This window comes from Lepidochelys olivacea (assembly GCF_965140295.1).
Source record: "Lepidochelys olivacea isolate rLepOli2 genome assembly, chromosome: 3".
NCBI lineage: Eukaryota > Metazoa > Chordata > Testudines > Cheloniidae > Lepidochelys > Lepidochelys olivacea.
The window spans coordinates 166,441,294-166,456,636 of NC_140413.1; the positions used below are offsets into that span (position 1 = coordinate 166,441,294).

The window sequence follows — 15,343 nt, forward strand, 5'->3', positions numbered from 1 at the left end:
TTTCAGTTCAAGTCACCAAAGGATGGTTAGGAGAAATAATATATGCCTAGTTAAACTATCTTGATATTATGTTTAAGAATCAGTTGATTCTTCAGTCATCTTTAGTTTTTCTCTAATACCTTCTGCTAGTGCCAACATCTCTCTTGTTAAATTAGCAGCAACCATTTAAAGTCTTTTCAGTGGCATCTGCCTGGTAATTGCACAGAGATGCTTTATATCTGGGAATCAGGCCAAGGAATAAACCTTGAAGCAAAGTGTATTACATTAGTTATCTTGTTATAGCTTTTTGAATAATTTCCTAATGATGAATTAAGTTTGAACTCAGCGCTGTCAAGTTCCATTGCTCCATTTGGATTTGAAAGGTAGAAAATCAGAAGGGAAAATAATTTGTTCCTGGGTCGTATTAGTCAGATATCTTGGCTGAAATGTATATGACTACTGCTGCTTTGGATCTTCTGTAAGCACCGGAAAAAAAAGTTATGAGAGAGCATACATAGCTGTGTTAAAAAGGAAGAAAATTCAGCACTGTTGTCATTATGTGGCTTTTTGTAGTGCAAAGGCACATTATAGGTTTCTTTAAAAAAATTAATTACAAAATGGCACCAAATGCCTTTCCCATTAGCAAAAGGTGCCTATTAATGAGCCAGAGAGATGGTAACATAACAACCACTTTCAGTCGGTTACTAAAATGGTAGCTGGAGTCCAAGGTGACTCACTCTTTCCCTTTTATTGAAAGCTTGGTAATTTTATACTTTTCCTTTTTTCTGACTTCAGTGTATTTTTTCTGCTAGATTTTATCTTGATTAGATCAGCTAGCATCTTAGATGAACTGAGATGGTGTATGTCTCCAGAGCTTCCTCTCTAGTCCCATTTGTAACTGTAACTTCATCATGCCAGGGTTTCACAATTGAGAGAGGTGAATCTACCCCATATTGTAGAGGAAAAACTGAATCTTCTGATGCTGAAGGACTTCAGCTTTATCACACCCACGTTCTTTGGAACATATTTTCTTAACCTTAAGGGAAGGACAGGAATAAGCATTTTCTATTCAATTTCATTTGTTACAGTAGAAATGAAAGCATGGAACTTAAAGGAACAGTATCTTTTCATTTCTCTCCCACAGTTTTAGCATCTGGAGCTTTTAAAAAGAGAATGAAAACTCTAGTTATATTTGTGGTTTTCATGCTGTATTAACATCAAAGCATGGGCAATGGGTAGTTTGCAAGAAACCACTTTTAAAGCACCAACTCCCACAAATTGAACTGCACAGCAACTTGAAGCAATTCTGAAAACTAATTCCAAATAGACTTCTTCCTAGTCTTGCCAGTTCCTATCTGACATACTAGCCCATGCTATATCCCTGTTGATGTCTTATGCTCCTTCATCTCCTTCATAAAAGGGAATCTTGAGTAGATCAATAAGCCTGCATTCTTTTTTTTCTAGATAAAATGTTACTGTTTAACAGCCATAACTTTTTTGGTTTAATATTAAACATTTTGAACTGCTAATAGTTAACATTGACCCCAAATTCCATAGTGCCAAATTCCCCAGCTCATGGGCAGCTCATGCTCTCAACTTCATAGAGGTCAGGGATGGGAGAAATGGCTTTGCTAAATTTAGAATCCACTCATAAATAGTTTGATCAGAACTCCGTAAGTTCTGAAGTTTGCATTCCACTGCTCTGTCCCTGGCTGCCTCAACTTCCCTCTGCAGACCTGCCACAACCCGCCATGCCAGCAGCTGGGTGCTGTCTCTTCAGGAACCCTGAACATGACGTGATTTGAAGGTACCTGCTGCAGAATTTGGGGCCATTGTGCCATGCATATAAATGGTAGATGGGCATGTGACCAGGCACAAGTAGGGCAGGGTAGGGTGAGACTCTGCATGCAAGAATACCTAGCTTCACAGTCTGATACAATGGTCTGGACACTGAGTTACATCCACTTGGGCCCTGGCTAGGTCCCTAAGCACCAAACAGGGTTTCAGAGTTAGTGGAATATAGTCTTAAGGCTTTCATACTAAACCTGATGTAACTTTGTATTGTAGGTGGAACAAATACATTCACTTCACTTACATTAACAGTGGTCAGCTGTTTGCTTTGTTCTGGATTGAGAGGATAGCAGGCTGTGGTTATTCTTTCACTAATTGCACCTGCTCACATTACTAACACAGTCCAGACATTTAAACCAATTTCATTGAAGGACACTTCTGCCCCCTTAGCTGTGGCTTATTTATCTGTCGTCCCAGCTCCAAGTATCATTCAGTATTTATAGAATTAAAAACATAGTTTTACTCATTTCATCTAAATTGACAGGAACACAAGTTGTGAAGTGTAGAACAAGTTGGAAATGTGTTGCTAAGTCTAGGTACTTCCACAGAGAAGATCTTTTAAAACTAGTACAGAAAGTGTATGTTTTGTTTTTTAAAATCTTTCTTTAATCTCAGCAGCACACATTGACTTGTTAAAATTCTGATAGATCTCTTTTCAGGATGGCATGGTAACTTCCCCTCTTTACTGTGAGCCATTTTATCAGTGGGGAAAAGAAGCAAATTCATGACTTACTGGCCATAACAGCTTTATTCAACAGTCTGCCTCTCAAAGCTTCTCAGGGGGTGGGACTATGATCGAATTGGTTGTCAGATCAAGAATCTGCAACCTACATGCCCAGGAAAGGAACATACTAGCATTGATGGCAGTTGCTCAAGGGAATTTCCTGTGCACTGATTGGAAAAGTGAGTGAGTCTAGGGTCAAATTCTGCGACCAATGCTTATGCCAAATAGCATCTTCTTCTATGAATAGTCCCAGGGCAGCACCCATTTAGAATCCGTGGTATTTCTTGTAAACAAAGATGCTATTCATTGGGAGTGAGGATGCCATAATCTGGCGCCACCTGAGGATTATTTGTAAATTTCATTTTCAATACTCCTTGTGAAAGCGGGCCTGAATGAGCTTGTCAGCCTGCTAACACTGATATGGACTCTAGCGTCAACAGGATCAGGCTCATTGGGCCAAATTCTGAATGAGGCAGAGCATCTGCAGTCCCCACGGCATCAATGGGAGTTTCTAGGGCCTGACTTCTCCTAGAATTTTTCATGAGTTTAGATATTGACTTCAGTGAAACAAGACTGGACTGCTCATTTGATGGGAGGGAATGGCTTGGCTGCTATGTATTCTGGACTCAGAAGCTTGAGGCTTTAGGGTAAATTCTTTTAGGAAGTTTTGTTTAACCTTTGTTTTGATGTCAATTGTTATTTACCAGACAATGTGTGTCAAAAATGTAAGTATTTATATTTATCCAATTCTTCCAGCAAATAAAACCATCACATGCTCTACCTGAAACCACTATGAATTCCCCAGCCTATCCATGCATTTGCCAGTTGATCAGTATTTCATTGTATACCAAGGGTAGCTTTTCTGCATCTGATGCATATACAACTCTCACTGGGTGCTTTACAAGCGCAAGATCTACAGGACTGCGCACCTTGGCAGCAAATGGAAATTTAGCAATATACCAGCAGCCCTAACTGAACAATCCCAGCACCATTTCGAAATAGTGGAAATAAAACTAACATTTCTAAAAACAAATCAAATCTTTAAAATTTGCAATTTATTTTAATGTCAATATTCACCTATCTAGGACCCCAGTTCAGCACTCCCTATAGAGGTAAGAGTCCTAATCAGCTCAGGAGGATTGGTGTCTGAGTGAAATGGAGAGGAATTGATTACCTACTGTTGATATTTTTCAAAGGAAAAAAGTTTACACATGTATAATTGTGTGGTACATGACATAACATGTTAAATTAGTTTTACATCACTGGATGTTCTATTTTACTTCAGTATTCCAATGCTTGCTTTTGTATTTGTTCTGTAACTCTGTACATTACAGTTAAGTCCAAGACAATGATTTAACAATTTCTCAGCCTCATGGTATGTATACATTTTGTAGACAATTGAGGTCAAGTCCCCTCCGCCCCCCTTTAATTCAAGATGAATGGCATACTCATTTTATACTATTGAAAGTCTTTAAAAAAAACTATGCATGCTATTTTATATTTTAATGTATATTTTTCATATCAGTACATAAGCTTATGCTTATCAGTTTTATCTTGTGTATAAAACTGATTACTTTTGACAGTATTTTTGCACTGTTTCTCTTCTCTTTATAAAAAGAACTATTCAGCATTAGATGACTGCAATAACTTTTTGACATCTTTCACTGCCTTTGTGTAAATAGTTTCCTATATGCCTTTTCAGATGTGAGACTCATGCCTCACTAAGCTTTTTTTTTTGTAAAAGATTGTCTATCCTTTGTATTCATAGTATGCAATAAACTTTTTTTCCCCTAAGGAAATTCACTTGTTTTCCTTCCTGTCTAGCTTAAGGTTTTAAACTTGCACCCTTCAGTGCAGTATTTGAGCACCTCCAATGTTTCTTAGGTTGGCACACCAAAGGCCTTAGGGAAGGAAGAAGAGTAGAAAATTCTGACATCCACTGACTCCACTGCTTGGGGTAGGATTATACACAGTGGTAGTGGTTTTCATCATTCTAGTTATGGTAGGAAAGCCCTATCAAAGAGAGGTAGTGTAGCAGCTGTTGGAAGTGGTCACACTGGATTAGCGTAATCTTCTCGTGCTCAGAGTCAAGAACAGTGGAGAGGGGAGGTAGAGTGTCATCCTGCCTTGTGTGCATCACTTTGTGGATTTTTCTGTCAATGAAGGCAGCTTGCATCGACTTAAGTGTAAGCATCTACACTAAAACGTAGCTCCTACTGCCACTGGTATAACTCGCTTGCTACTGTGGCTTAACTCCACCTCTTAGGTCGACATAGTCTCAAGGTAGCACTGAGGTCGCTGTAGCCTCAGCTGCTGTGTTCTTACATCAGCAGTTAAATCAGTGCATCTGCTCCTGGTGAGGACATGCACCACTGACACATGGAGTGTAATGTGGGCATGCAAAAGCAATTTTAATTGCTGCAGTGGTTATAAGCTGATTAATTTAGGTAGACTTAATTTTGTCATGTAGACTTTCAGAAAGGACTTGAAAAACTTGGGGTGGTTAGTCTTTCCTGGACTGGAGAAACAAGCCTGCTTACACAGGGTGGAGAATGAAGGCAGGCAATCAGCCCTGGAACTGAGGGGAAACTGAGGCAGCAGACTGGGTAGGTGGTGTGCAGCTACAAAATAATTACCATCTCAGATTTCTCATGCCTGCTCTGCAAGCTGTAACAATGGTACAGTATGGTTATGTAATTTAACTCCATACCTGATTGACTTTAAATGTGTAACTAAGAGGGAGAACCCTGGATTCTGAGAGATGACCAATCAACCCCCCCCCCCCTCATTAAAAACAAACCCTGTGTTTCAGTTTGAGTTTCTTTTGGATTCTTCTGGAGGTGGGGTAGGGGGTGCAAGTTGGTCTCCAACTCAGCATCTAGCAGCCAGGGATGTTCTGGCAGCAGCTCCCTGTGATCTGCTGGATGCAAAAGGGCTTCTCTTTAACAAGGCAAGGTGCTTCTACTTCAGACCAGCTCACCTTACTCCCAGCCAGTGTCTCTGCTCTAGGACCCTGCAGCTAGGCCCTCCCCAGCCTAAGACAGTCGATGGAGCCCTGTGAAGCCAGGGTTCCAAAATAGCTAAGGGATAATAGCAGCAATTTATGGCACCTTCTCTTGTGGGTTCAGTGTGAAGGAGAATCCAATGTCATCGCCCTCCAAACCCATGGAACTGGCCCATGCTAGGTTAACACCTGTGGCAGAGTTGAAGTAAGATTGGGGTGGGAGCCTACAATTCAGCACCGATGCACTGAGCCAGGGTTGTCAAGCTCAATGTTTTTTAAATTGAAAATGTCTCTTCCTAGCAATTTTATTCCAACTCCTAAAAAAAAAAAAAAAAAAAAAAGTATGGGACACAGTGGATATAGGAAAAGCAGCTGCTTTCAATATTTAATTCTACAGAGTAAAAACGTTTGTCACAAAATTAGGGCATGCATGAAGCAAACAAGTAGGGCCATGACAATGTACCACTTTTATTTACCTTCCACAGCTAATACATTCAACTTTGTAGAGGGAAAAAAATTGGTCTTCTGCACATAAGCTATGGGAGGCATGAGCTGTATGAAACCATGCCATTTTTTTTTTAAAAAAGCATTTGAGAATTTGCAAAGGCTCAAGATGTTTTGCATAAACCTTAGAGAATGCAAGATACAAGGCCCAAAGTGCACGTTTGTCATGCCACTTATATTACAGAAGTGCTTTCATAGGACAGCTATTTTCAAAGCACTCTTGTAGGTTTGCTAGCAAGGCTTTTAAATAAAGGTAGAGGGACTGCATCGATTCAGAGGCTCAGTGGTCCTTGAATTCGTTTTTGATCTCTGAAATGTATGGATGATCTTTCCCGTGTGCTACTTCCATAATAGCAATTGCCTGTGAAAGGAAAAAATATTCATAATTGATTCATAGTTAGCATTAGGCTAGAAGTTCTCCTCAGGAGTGTGGAACAGTGACACCTCTTGCTCTTATCCCTTTAAAGTCATCTATTCCATAGGAAACAGTATGAATTTCATTTGATAGAATAAGTTTTACATTCATACAGCACTTTTCATTCTGAAGGCTCTCAAAGCATTTTTCAAAACTGTGTACATACAGCACCCCTGGAAATGCTGCCAACTCTAAGATAGAAAGCTGCAAGCTAGGGAATAGAGTAGGGCAGAGGTTCTTAAACTTCATTGCTCTGCCATCCCCTTCTGACAACAAAAATTACTACATGACCCCAGGTGGGGGTACTGTAGCCTGAGCCCTGCCACCCTGGATGGTGTGGGAGGGGGGCAAAGCCTGAGCCCCACCACCACAGGCAGAGGGGGCAGCCAAAGCCCAAGGGCTTCATCCCTGGGCAGGGGACCTATAACCTGAGCCCCACCATGCCAGCCCTGGAGCCCCCATTAAAACAAGGTTGTGACCCACTTTGAGAACCGCTGGAGTAGGGAATATTTTGACAGCTGTTCCAGAGCAATGAGCTCAACTCCTCTCCTATACCTGTAGTCTGACACCTGCAGCCAAGCTCTTCCAGTTTCAATCACATTTCATCTGCATAATGCAAGCCCATGCCATGAGTTAAATATTTTCTTAAATGGCCAATGCCTGCAGTGCAACCCAAACCCTGTTTACCTTAGCATGACACTGGATAGGTCATTGATGTACCACAACCACTTGAAGAAGACATCAGCCAAAGTTAGCCCTTGGAACAACTTGCTCAGAAAACTGGCCAGCTCAACCTGGGGTGTGAGCGCCCAGACGCTTAGAACATCAGCCCTTGTCCTCTGCTATTCAACAGTAGAGTACTGTGCTCTCGTCTGGTGTTGCTTGTTTCAGAAGGCTGCTTGATGTAAAACTTAAAAGCTATGCGCATTGTTACCGGGACTTTACATGCAACTCTGTTGCCATAGCTGCCAATACTTAGTAACATACCACCATCTCATATTCACTGTGGGGGGCTCCTGGCCAAGATCAGTGAGAACAGCAACTTGCCTCTGTACTCAGATCTCTCCAACCGCCTTCAACTCTTTGCACGTCTTATAGACGCCCTTTCTGGTCACTTATGCCACCACAGGACATGACTGTGGAATCTGCTTGGCATAACAAGTGGGCAGTGCTGACTGTCATTAATCACGCTCTTGTCACTGACCCAACCACCTGCCCATCCGGTTTTGACCAAGGCACCTGTGGTCATTCCTGAACTGGTTTTGCACAGGACTGGGTAATTGTGCGGCCAATCTCTTCAAATGGTGTTTCTGTAACGACCCACGATGTGGTCAACTTCAGACTGTCGCGTATCCTTGACGAGTGCCTGCTGACTAACTTTGACTGTGGGCTCCCAGTTCTTCACCAGGCTGGTGACAATGCTATCAAATGGCTAGATACAGTGTGCATGGCCTGAGAGACCATGGAGTAAGAACTCACAACATCTTAGAACCCATTTTACCAAGGAAATATTTACTAGGATTATCCCCTACTGGTTTTGGCTTTAGAAGATTTAAACTTCCACCTGAATAGCACCAACGACCTGTGCTTTCCCATCTCACTCAAAGGATGAAATCTAAAGATCCTGTCTGAGCTATTTCCAAAGAGATGTGAAAAGATAATTGGTTTGTTTTCTAATAAGCCTCAAGATGCAGCACCACTATCTAGGATGCTTTTGCCAGTTTATTCAAGTGTTCCTGTAGGCTATTTTTGGAAATAAGTCTTTAGAAAAAGATATTTATGTTGGGAAACTGACTGCCAACAGATTTTCCTGCACTGTTTGTATTCTGACCAACATTAAATTGTTTAAAAAATACATTTAAAATATGTAATTTATGCAGGCTCTTGTAGGCTGGAGGTCTCCTTTAATACCGGCTCAAGTCTGTCTTACCTAAAAATAAACCTCTACAAAAATCAGGGAATTCCAGACCCAAGTAACAGAAACAAAAAGAGGCTAAAGAAACCAAAAAGGTATTTACTTGTATCAAAGAGAGAGTACTCAGCCAAAAACAACAGGGGGAAGAAAGGATCATGAAACACACTACAGATTAGTAATGGGAGGAGAGGAATCAAAGTAAAATGTCAGGGGTTTGCTATCACAGCACGCTATAATCTATCATATGCATTAAAAATTCAACCCACCTAATGAAAATTAATCTGCCTGTGTCCTATTCCAGAATGAGTGAGAGCCAGAAACATGTTCAGTTTTTGAACAACTCAACAATATATGAACCACAGAAATAGTGTGTAATGCTTCAGAGGCCAGGACTGGTGGGTGGGTGGGAGGAAGATACATAGCTCATTCAACAAGGATGTAAATGAAATGCAACTGCACCCACAGTTACTTCTCTAGCTGAAGTGGAACTCTGACTCAATGAAGGGAATAGGCAGGGAACATGACACATACTGTACTATTTTGATTCTGCAGTATTAAAGTTAATTGTGAAAAGATCAGGAAAGACCTGCTTTGCATAACAGACAGTGAAATGATGTAACAGCAGTTGCATTGCATCTTTATAACAAAACACACAATGAATTAAGGAAAGGATGAAAATCAAGTAAATAAATACAAGCCATGATAAGTTTTCTAGCAAGTCATTCATCGGTTAAGAAATGGTAACACTTCAACAATCACATGCCTAGCTAAAATTGTTAGTTATTGGGTAAGGGTGGAAATACCTTTTTTAGAGCGGTAACTCCAGCAGTTCTGTTTTCAAGTCCCATATAAAGCCTCCCTAACTTCAGCCACATGGAGGCAACGTTCAGAGAATATAAAGGATAATGCTTACTGCAAAAGAAAAACTTGGCTTAATCAGATCCTGCAAAAAATTTCCACAATATTTCCCCACAACCCCTCTCCCTGGCTCTAGGTGTGAGAAGCTGGTTCCTTCTTCCTGCCCATTCAATCCTTGCACTCTCTGCTGTGGCTGCCATGAGTTAGTATCTATTGTTTGTGGGATGTGGACACAACTGAGAATTGGACTGAGACCACAACGTTCATTTCACGCACCCCAGGCCTCTGAACAGCAATCAGGTGGCAGTGACTTGCAGTCACTGGATTTAATCTGGCCAACAAAAAGGGTGAAAAAGCTCTGTATCATTACCAATTCCCAGAGCCACCCCCACTCCTAAGCACCAAGGATTCTTTGTATTCCAAAGGCACGCAGTCAGCATTGTGTGTACGTGGGTGACGGAGGGGGTGTACAGAACCCGTATTTGGAATGCAGCTCTACGGTTGCAGCAAACTAAACTGCAGGAGCTGGGTTCAGCCACTGACCTGGAATGCCAGTCTCTGAGCCAGTGGAAGCTGGGCAAGTCACAAGGATGATAAATACTATTCAGCCCCCGGGGAGAAAGAGAGCCAGCACAATCGCAGCTCCCTGCCAGCTGATCTAGGACTTTACACTGGCATCCAAAGGGAAAGGTTCACTTGCACGCCCTCAGCTGGAGAGCAAATTACACCTTTCGATGAGAATTTCCTGGGGAGACCTGTGGCAGGGTCAGACCCATGCATAATGTACTATCTGTAACAAACTAGGGAAGCATGGCCCAGAAAAGAAATCAAACAAGGGAGATTCTTTGTTTTCCTCTCAAAGGTAACATCGGGGTGGCTCTAGTTGGCCTGGGCTGTGCTACCCTGTCCCGATGCAAGAGCCCGGAGTTTGCACATTCTCTCAGGCTCAGACGCCAAGGGAGAGGTAGCCAAGAACATCAAGGACTTGACAAGCTCAGTCTGGGAATCAGGAGAAGCAGAGTTCAAGCTCCCTCTGCTGCCCAGTCCATTCAATGGGAAAAGAGCCTTGTTGTAGCCATCACGGTTCATTTCATTCATCACCCCCCAACAGGACGACTGGAATCTCTATTAACATGCAAGGGCCAGGATATTAGCTACAGTATTCAGACAGGGGTAAGATTAAAAAACTACTCTTAGGCAAACTATCAATACAATATTAGAGATGACCACATGTTTCATTAACTAGGCAAGATTAGTACAGGCACCAATATAAGGAAACACAGCTGGGAGTGTAAACAGGTCCTGCAATTCTGTGGCAGGAATTTGCAAAAAGCCAAGTATTGTTAATACCCTGGCCCTATTCTGATCAAGTAAACACTGACAATCTGGTCCTGCATCTCCTTCTAAACAGGCCATGAACATTCACTTCTGTACAGTGCATCTCTATACAACGTGCAATCAGATTAGTGATGCCTGCCCATATGTTTCGTTTAAACATGTGTTCAACTTACTGCATTATATAATTAAAAATAAAAGCTCTTAAATTTACCTGTATGGTTTGATAATTTTTTCCCCATAGCGCAATGCACCATCCCAGTCTTGCATGTACAGACAGACTCCCATGGCCTGATACATCATATGCAGCATATAAACATTACTATCTTCAAACACGGAGCCCATCTTGTCCAGACTGAGCTCACAAACCTCCAGTAATTCACTAGGGGGTACAGTGGAGTCAAGGAACACGTTACATGAGTGGTTTCCAACTACAAACCTGTGTTGTACAGCTTGAGGATACCCACCTTATGGTTGTCCAGTAAAGAATGGTTTTGAGAAGCTTTTCTTTGAGTACAGCTCTTCTTTGAAAATGGGACTATTAAAAAATGGCATCAAGGGGTTCCTGGTCTCAGCAACTCCAGATCAAGTGTGCTCAGTTTGCATGCCCCCCCCCCCACCTCTTAATTGTCAGACCTGCAAACCCAGCTTTAAGTCCTGAATGGTTTTCTTGCACCAGTGCCGGTGTACTTTGGGGGGGGGGGGCAGTGCAGTGCAGCATGGCCGCAGGGGCTAGTGAAGAGTGGAATTTTCCGTAACTGTTGCAGAATTCCCCATGTACTTACTATAAAATTGAGGGAAGACCAGAAATGACAGGTAAATACCATTGAATAGTGAGGTGCGGCATGAGGGGTGGTCTTGTATAACATTTGTAGATTATGGAATTTAAACTGTTTCCTTTAAAAATTACTCTTGGAATGCTCAGAAGGGTGTGTGCAAGAGAGAAATGTGTGTGCAATTCCGGAGCTCTTCAAAGTGCTCTGCAAACACTAATCCTCACAACGCCCCTGGGAAGGAGACAAGTACTGTCTTACTCCTTGGATGAACCGGAGCACGGAAAGGTGATGCAGCAAGAGCCAGGATTAGAACACTGGAGTTCCTGGGGCATGCTCAGTCCACTAGATCACACTGCCTCTCTACAGAATAGAGGCTTTCATGTCACACGTCAATGAAAAACCTGTGCAGTGCCAAAACAGTTCCCACCAACTATCGTTAAAAATAAGGTCTACGGATGAAATCCTGGCTCCACTAAAGTCAATGGGAGTTTTACTATTGACATCAGTGGGGTCAAGGCTTCACTCTAGATGTCTGCAATCACAAGTGCTGGGTGGTTTAGGGACAGAGTAGCACTCAACCCCAAATCCTTGGTGTTCATCTAATCATGAAATTGAGACCATTGCTTCTTCAGTTGCTGTTATCCACTTCAACAGGAATACCTGTGTGTTTCCATGGAGAAGGGTCCAGAAGTAGCACGGGCTCTTTGTGAAATGGTGAGTCTTCTGGAGGCAGAAGAAGAAATGACTTCTGTCACTCACTGTAGAGCAGTGCCATGAAAAATCTTATGTAGAGGATGTGAAAGCACTTATGGGAGAGATGTTGAAATAGGAGGTGTAACTATATGCCCCTGTGGCCAGATGCAGTTTGTAGTCCCCCATGCCATGTGTCCCAAACCTTTTCTCAGCCTTGATGCAGGGATGGGGAATTTGTACATGGGCAATTCTGCAACAGTTGTAGAAAATTCCACTCTTAGTGTACCATTAGATGATCTAGGGACCGAATGGCTAGGCAGCAGTCCTGCAGAAAGGGACCTAGAGGTTAAAGTGGACGAGAAGCTGGATATGAGTCAACAGTGCCCTTGTTGCAAAGAAGGCTAACGGCATTTTGGGCTGTGTAAGTAGGGGCATTGCCAGCAGATAGAGGGGAATGATCACGTCCCTCTTCGACATTGGTGAGGCCACATCTGGAGTACTGTGTCCAGTTTTGGGCCCCACACTACAAGAAAGATGTGGACAAATTGGAAAGCATCCAGCGGAGGGCAACAAAAAGATTAGGGGACTGGAACACATGACTTATGAGGAGAGGCTGAGGGAACTGGGATTATTTAGTCTGCAGAAGAGAAGAATGAGAGGGGATTTGATAGTTGCTTTCAACTACCTGAAAGGGGGTTCCAAAGAGGATGGATCTAGACTGTTCTCAGTGGTAGCAGATGACAGAACAAGGAGTAATGGTCTCAAATTGCAGCGGGGGAGGTTTAGGTTGGATATAAGGAAAAACTTTTTCACTAGGAGGGTGGTGAAACACTGGAATGGGTTACCTAGGGAGGTGGTGAAATCTCCTTCCTTAGAAGTTTTTAAGGTCAGGCTTGACAAAGCCCTGGCTGGGATGATTTAGTTGGGGTTGGTCCTGCTTTGAGCAGGGGGTTGGACTAGATGACCTCCTGAGGTCTCTTCCAACCCTGATGTTCTATGATCTTACGTTTGGGTCTGCTCTGCGCTCCTCTCTCACCCAGGATGTCAGGTGGATGGTTAAACTGCTCAAGCAAGCTTTTTGTTTTTAAGATTAAAAATACAAACAAACCCCATCTAGTTTTAAAAGCCTTTTGAAGGGTTTTCCTCCATGGCTCTATTCCATGCTTATTTTGCACGAGCAAAGGCAGATCCCAGTCACGACCAGGGAGTGGTTCTGTGCAACACATATGAAGACACAATCCCTGCCCTGAAGAGTTTACAATGTAATCATCAGTGGAAACAGTTTTCTGTGGGCCACACCTATCGCCTCTGCTGCAAAACCAGGCTCAGCATGCAGGGTGGGACGCTCAGCTCAGTTTTATTTTTACAGGTGCTTGCAGCTGCTGCTCTGCAGAGGTGCTGCAACCCTCGGTGTTGCACAAGAACAGAGAGACCCCCTGATTAAGGCCTTGTAGCCACTCCTTCCAACGTTTAAAATCAAGACTATTCTATCATTAAATCTTCATGGCCCTTGACATCGCTGAGTTCAGCTAGGGAGACCCTTTAACATCAACCACCGGCCCCTACTACCTCCCGATCCACTGATTCTGGTGTCAAGTCCCCAGATATTCTCAAGGGCTAAATTGTCACATGTCAAATCAGGGCAGATGCAGCCAGAGGGCCAAATCCAGATCTAGTATAAAGGGGTGAAAGTCTATGAGTGCACTCTGGGCTGAGGCTAGGTCAGATGTAACACTTTAAAAAAGCAACCAACATAGACTTGGCCTGGATGCCAACAGAAGGAAACTTCTGGCGGTGAGCAATTAGCCTGTATGGCTTGGCTAAGGGCCACAGCCACTGAGGTCCACTGGACTGGTCCTTCACTTCAGGACAGTAAGTCCAGACTCTCTGTAAATAGTATCACTAACGTTCCTAACTGTGTTGACATTTTAAAGGTTTTTAAATCATCCTGCTGTTGGCTCAGTTCTTTATTTTTCTACCCATTATGTCTTCAAAAGTATGGGCTTCTGCACAAACACAGATTGGCCAAAAAGCCATCTAGCTCTGGGAAGTGGTGGATCTACTTGAATATTTTCTACCTGTTAAAACGTACCTGACTCACGACAGGAAACATTTTCAGTTTAAAGGGAAACAAACACATTCTTCAGCATAACACCACATTTTGTAAAGAGAAGGCAGCAACACAATGTTCTGACAATCCCTCTCATACACGCACGCATCCACTTCAGAGAAAACTCTCTCTTCACAAACAAAGAGGAGAACAACACTGTCTAGTTTCTAACTGCCTTCAGAAGTGCATTGTGGGAGGTAGGGGGAGTTTAAAAGGAGTGAGCCTCAGGATATCAAAAAGATTTAAAAATTGCAAAACAAGCCATCAGGGGCAAGAGAAAGGCAAGGCAAAGGATATATTTGTAGTGTTTGGCTCTCCTGAATTCCTCAATCACATTTCGGGCATATTTGATCATGTCTTGGACAGTTTCTGCTGATGGAGGTTCACTCAGTTTGCGGATTTCCAATTTATCTTTGTCCTGAAGGAAGCACATGAGAATTACAAATGCAATCCCAAACCTCACAGGTAAAGGAACATCCACACAGTTTAAAAGCTACATAACATTAATAAAATAAAAGGCATGGTTGGAATGTTAGGCTCCCACAAAGAAATCACTGAAATCTGTAGGGGAGAAAACAGACAAAGTAAACTATTCCTCTGTAATTTTTCTCTAAACCTTCGGCTGGAATGCTCTGAGCTTGCAAACTCCTGGACGATGACTGCGTCCACAACGCAAGAGCTATCCCAAGGTGTTTTATAAATGTCACTTTTATCAGCTGGTTGCAACAACTGCGATAAGGTCTTCAACTCAGATCCATCTGCAATAGTTTCTCCACAGTGTTGGTGGGAAGCTACAAGTGGTGCAAAGTGCACCGATTCGGCAGCGCCTCTGACTCCATCTCACAAGCCCCTGCCTCAGGACTCAAACCCCCCTGCTCTCTCTTGAATAGTGCTGGGCACCGTACAATAGGTGCCTCAGAAGTACCAGACTACACTGGTACAAGCCAGGATATAGTTGCTGTGGGGGATGATGTGGCAAAATGGCTCTCTCAGACACAGTGCTGGTTTGTGGGGTCAACTACAAACCAGAAAGCTACAGCTTGCTCTCGTTATCTCTGCAATGGCTTCCTCACCTAGTACGAGCGCTCCCTGAAGATTAATTGCCCCTCTGCCTCGCCAAGAAGGCTAAGAACATGTCCCCAGTTAGACGCTATGATGCTCTCCAAGAATTTCTAAAGC

At 42.8% G+C, this 15,343-nt stretch overlaps 1 protein-coding gene across 2 annotated transcripts in view; it reads right to left on the reverse strand.

Annotated features, from left to right (window-relative positions):
- Positions 1–5,916: 5,916 nt before the first annotated feature.
- Positions 5,917–15,343, reverse strand: part of SMYD2 (SET and MYND domain containing 2) — a 43,755-nt gene continuing 34,328 nt past the window's right edge. For both annotated transcript variants that reach the window (XM_084622241.1, XM_084622240.1), the window contains exons 9-12: positions 14,462–14,582; positions 10,800–10,974; positions 9,196–9,304; positions 5,917–6,423 (exon numbers count right to left, since the gene is read on the reverse strand). In XM_084622241.1, coding sequence (XP_084478367.1) covers positions 6,343–6,423; positions 9,196–9,304; positions 10,800–10,974; positions 14,462–14,582 — 486 coding nt within the window. In that variant the 3' untranslated portion in view covers positions 5,917–6,342. The remainder of the gene's footprint in view (positions 6,424–9,195; positions 9,305–10,799; positions 10,975–14,461; positions 14,583–15,343) is intronic.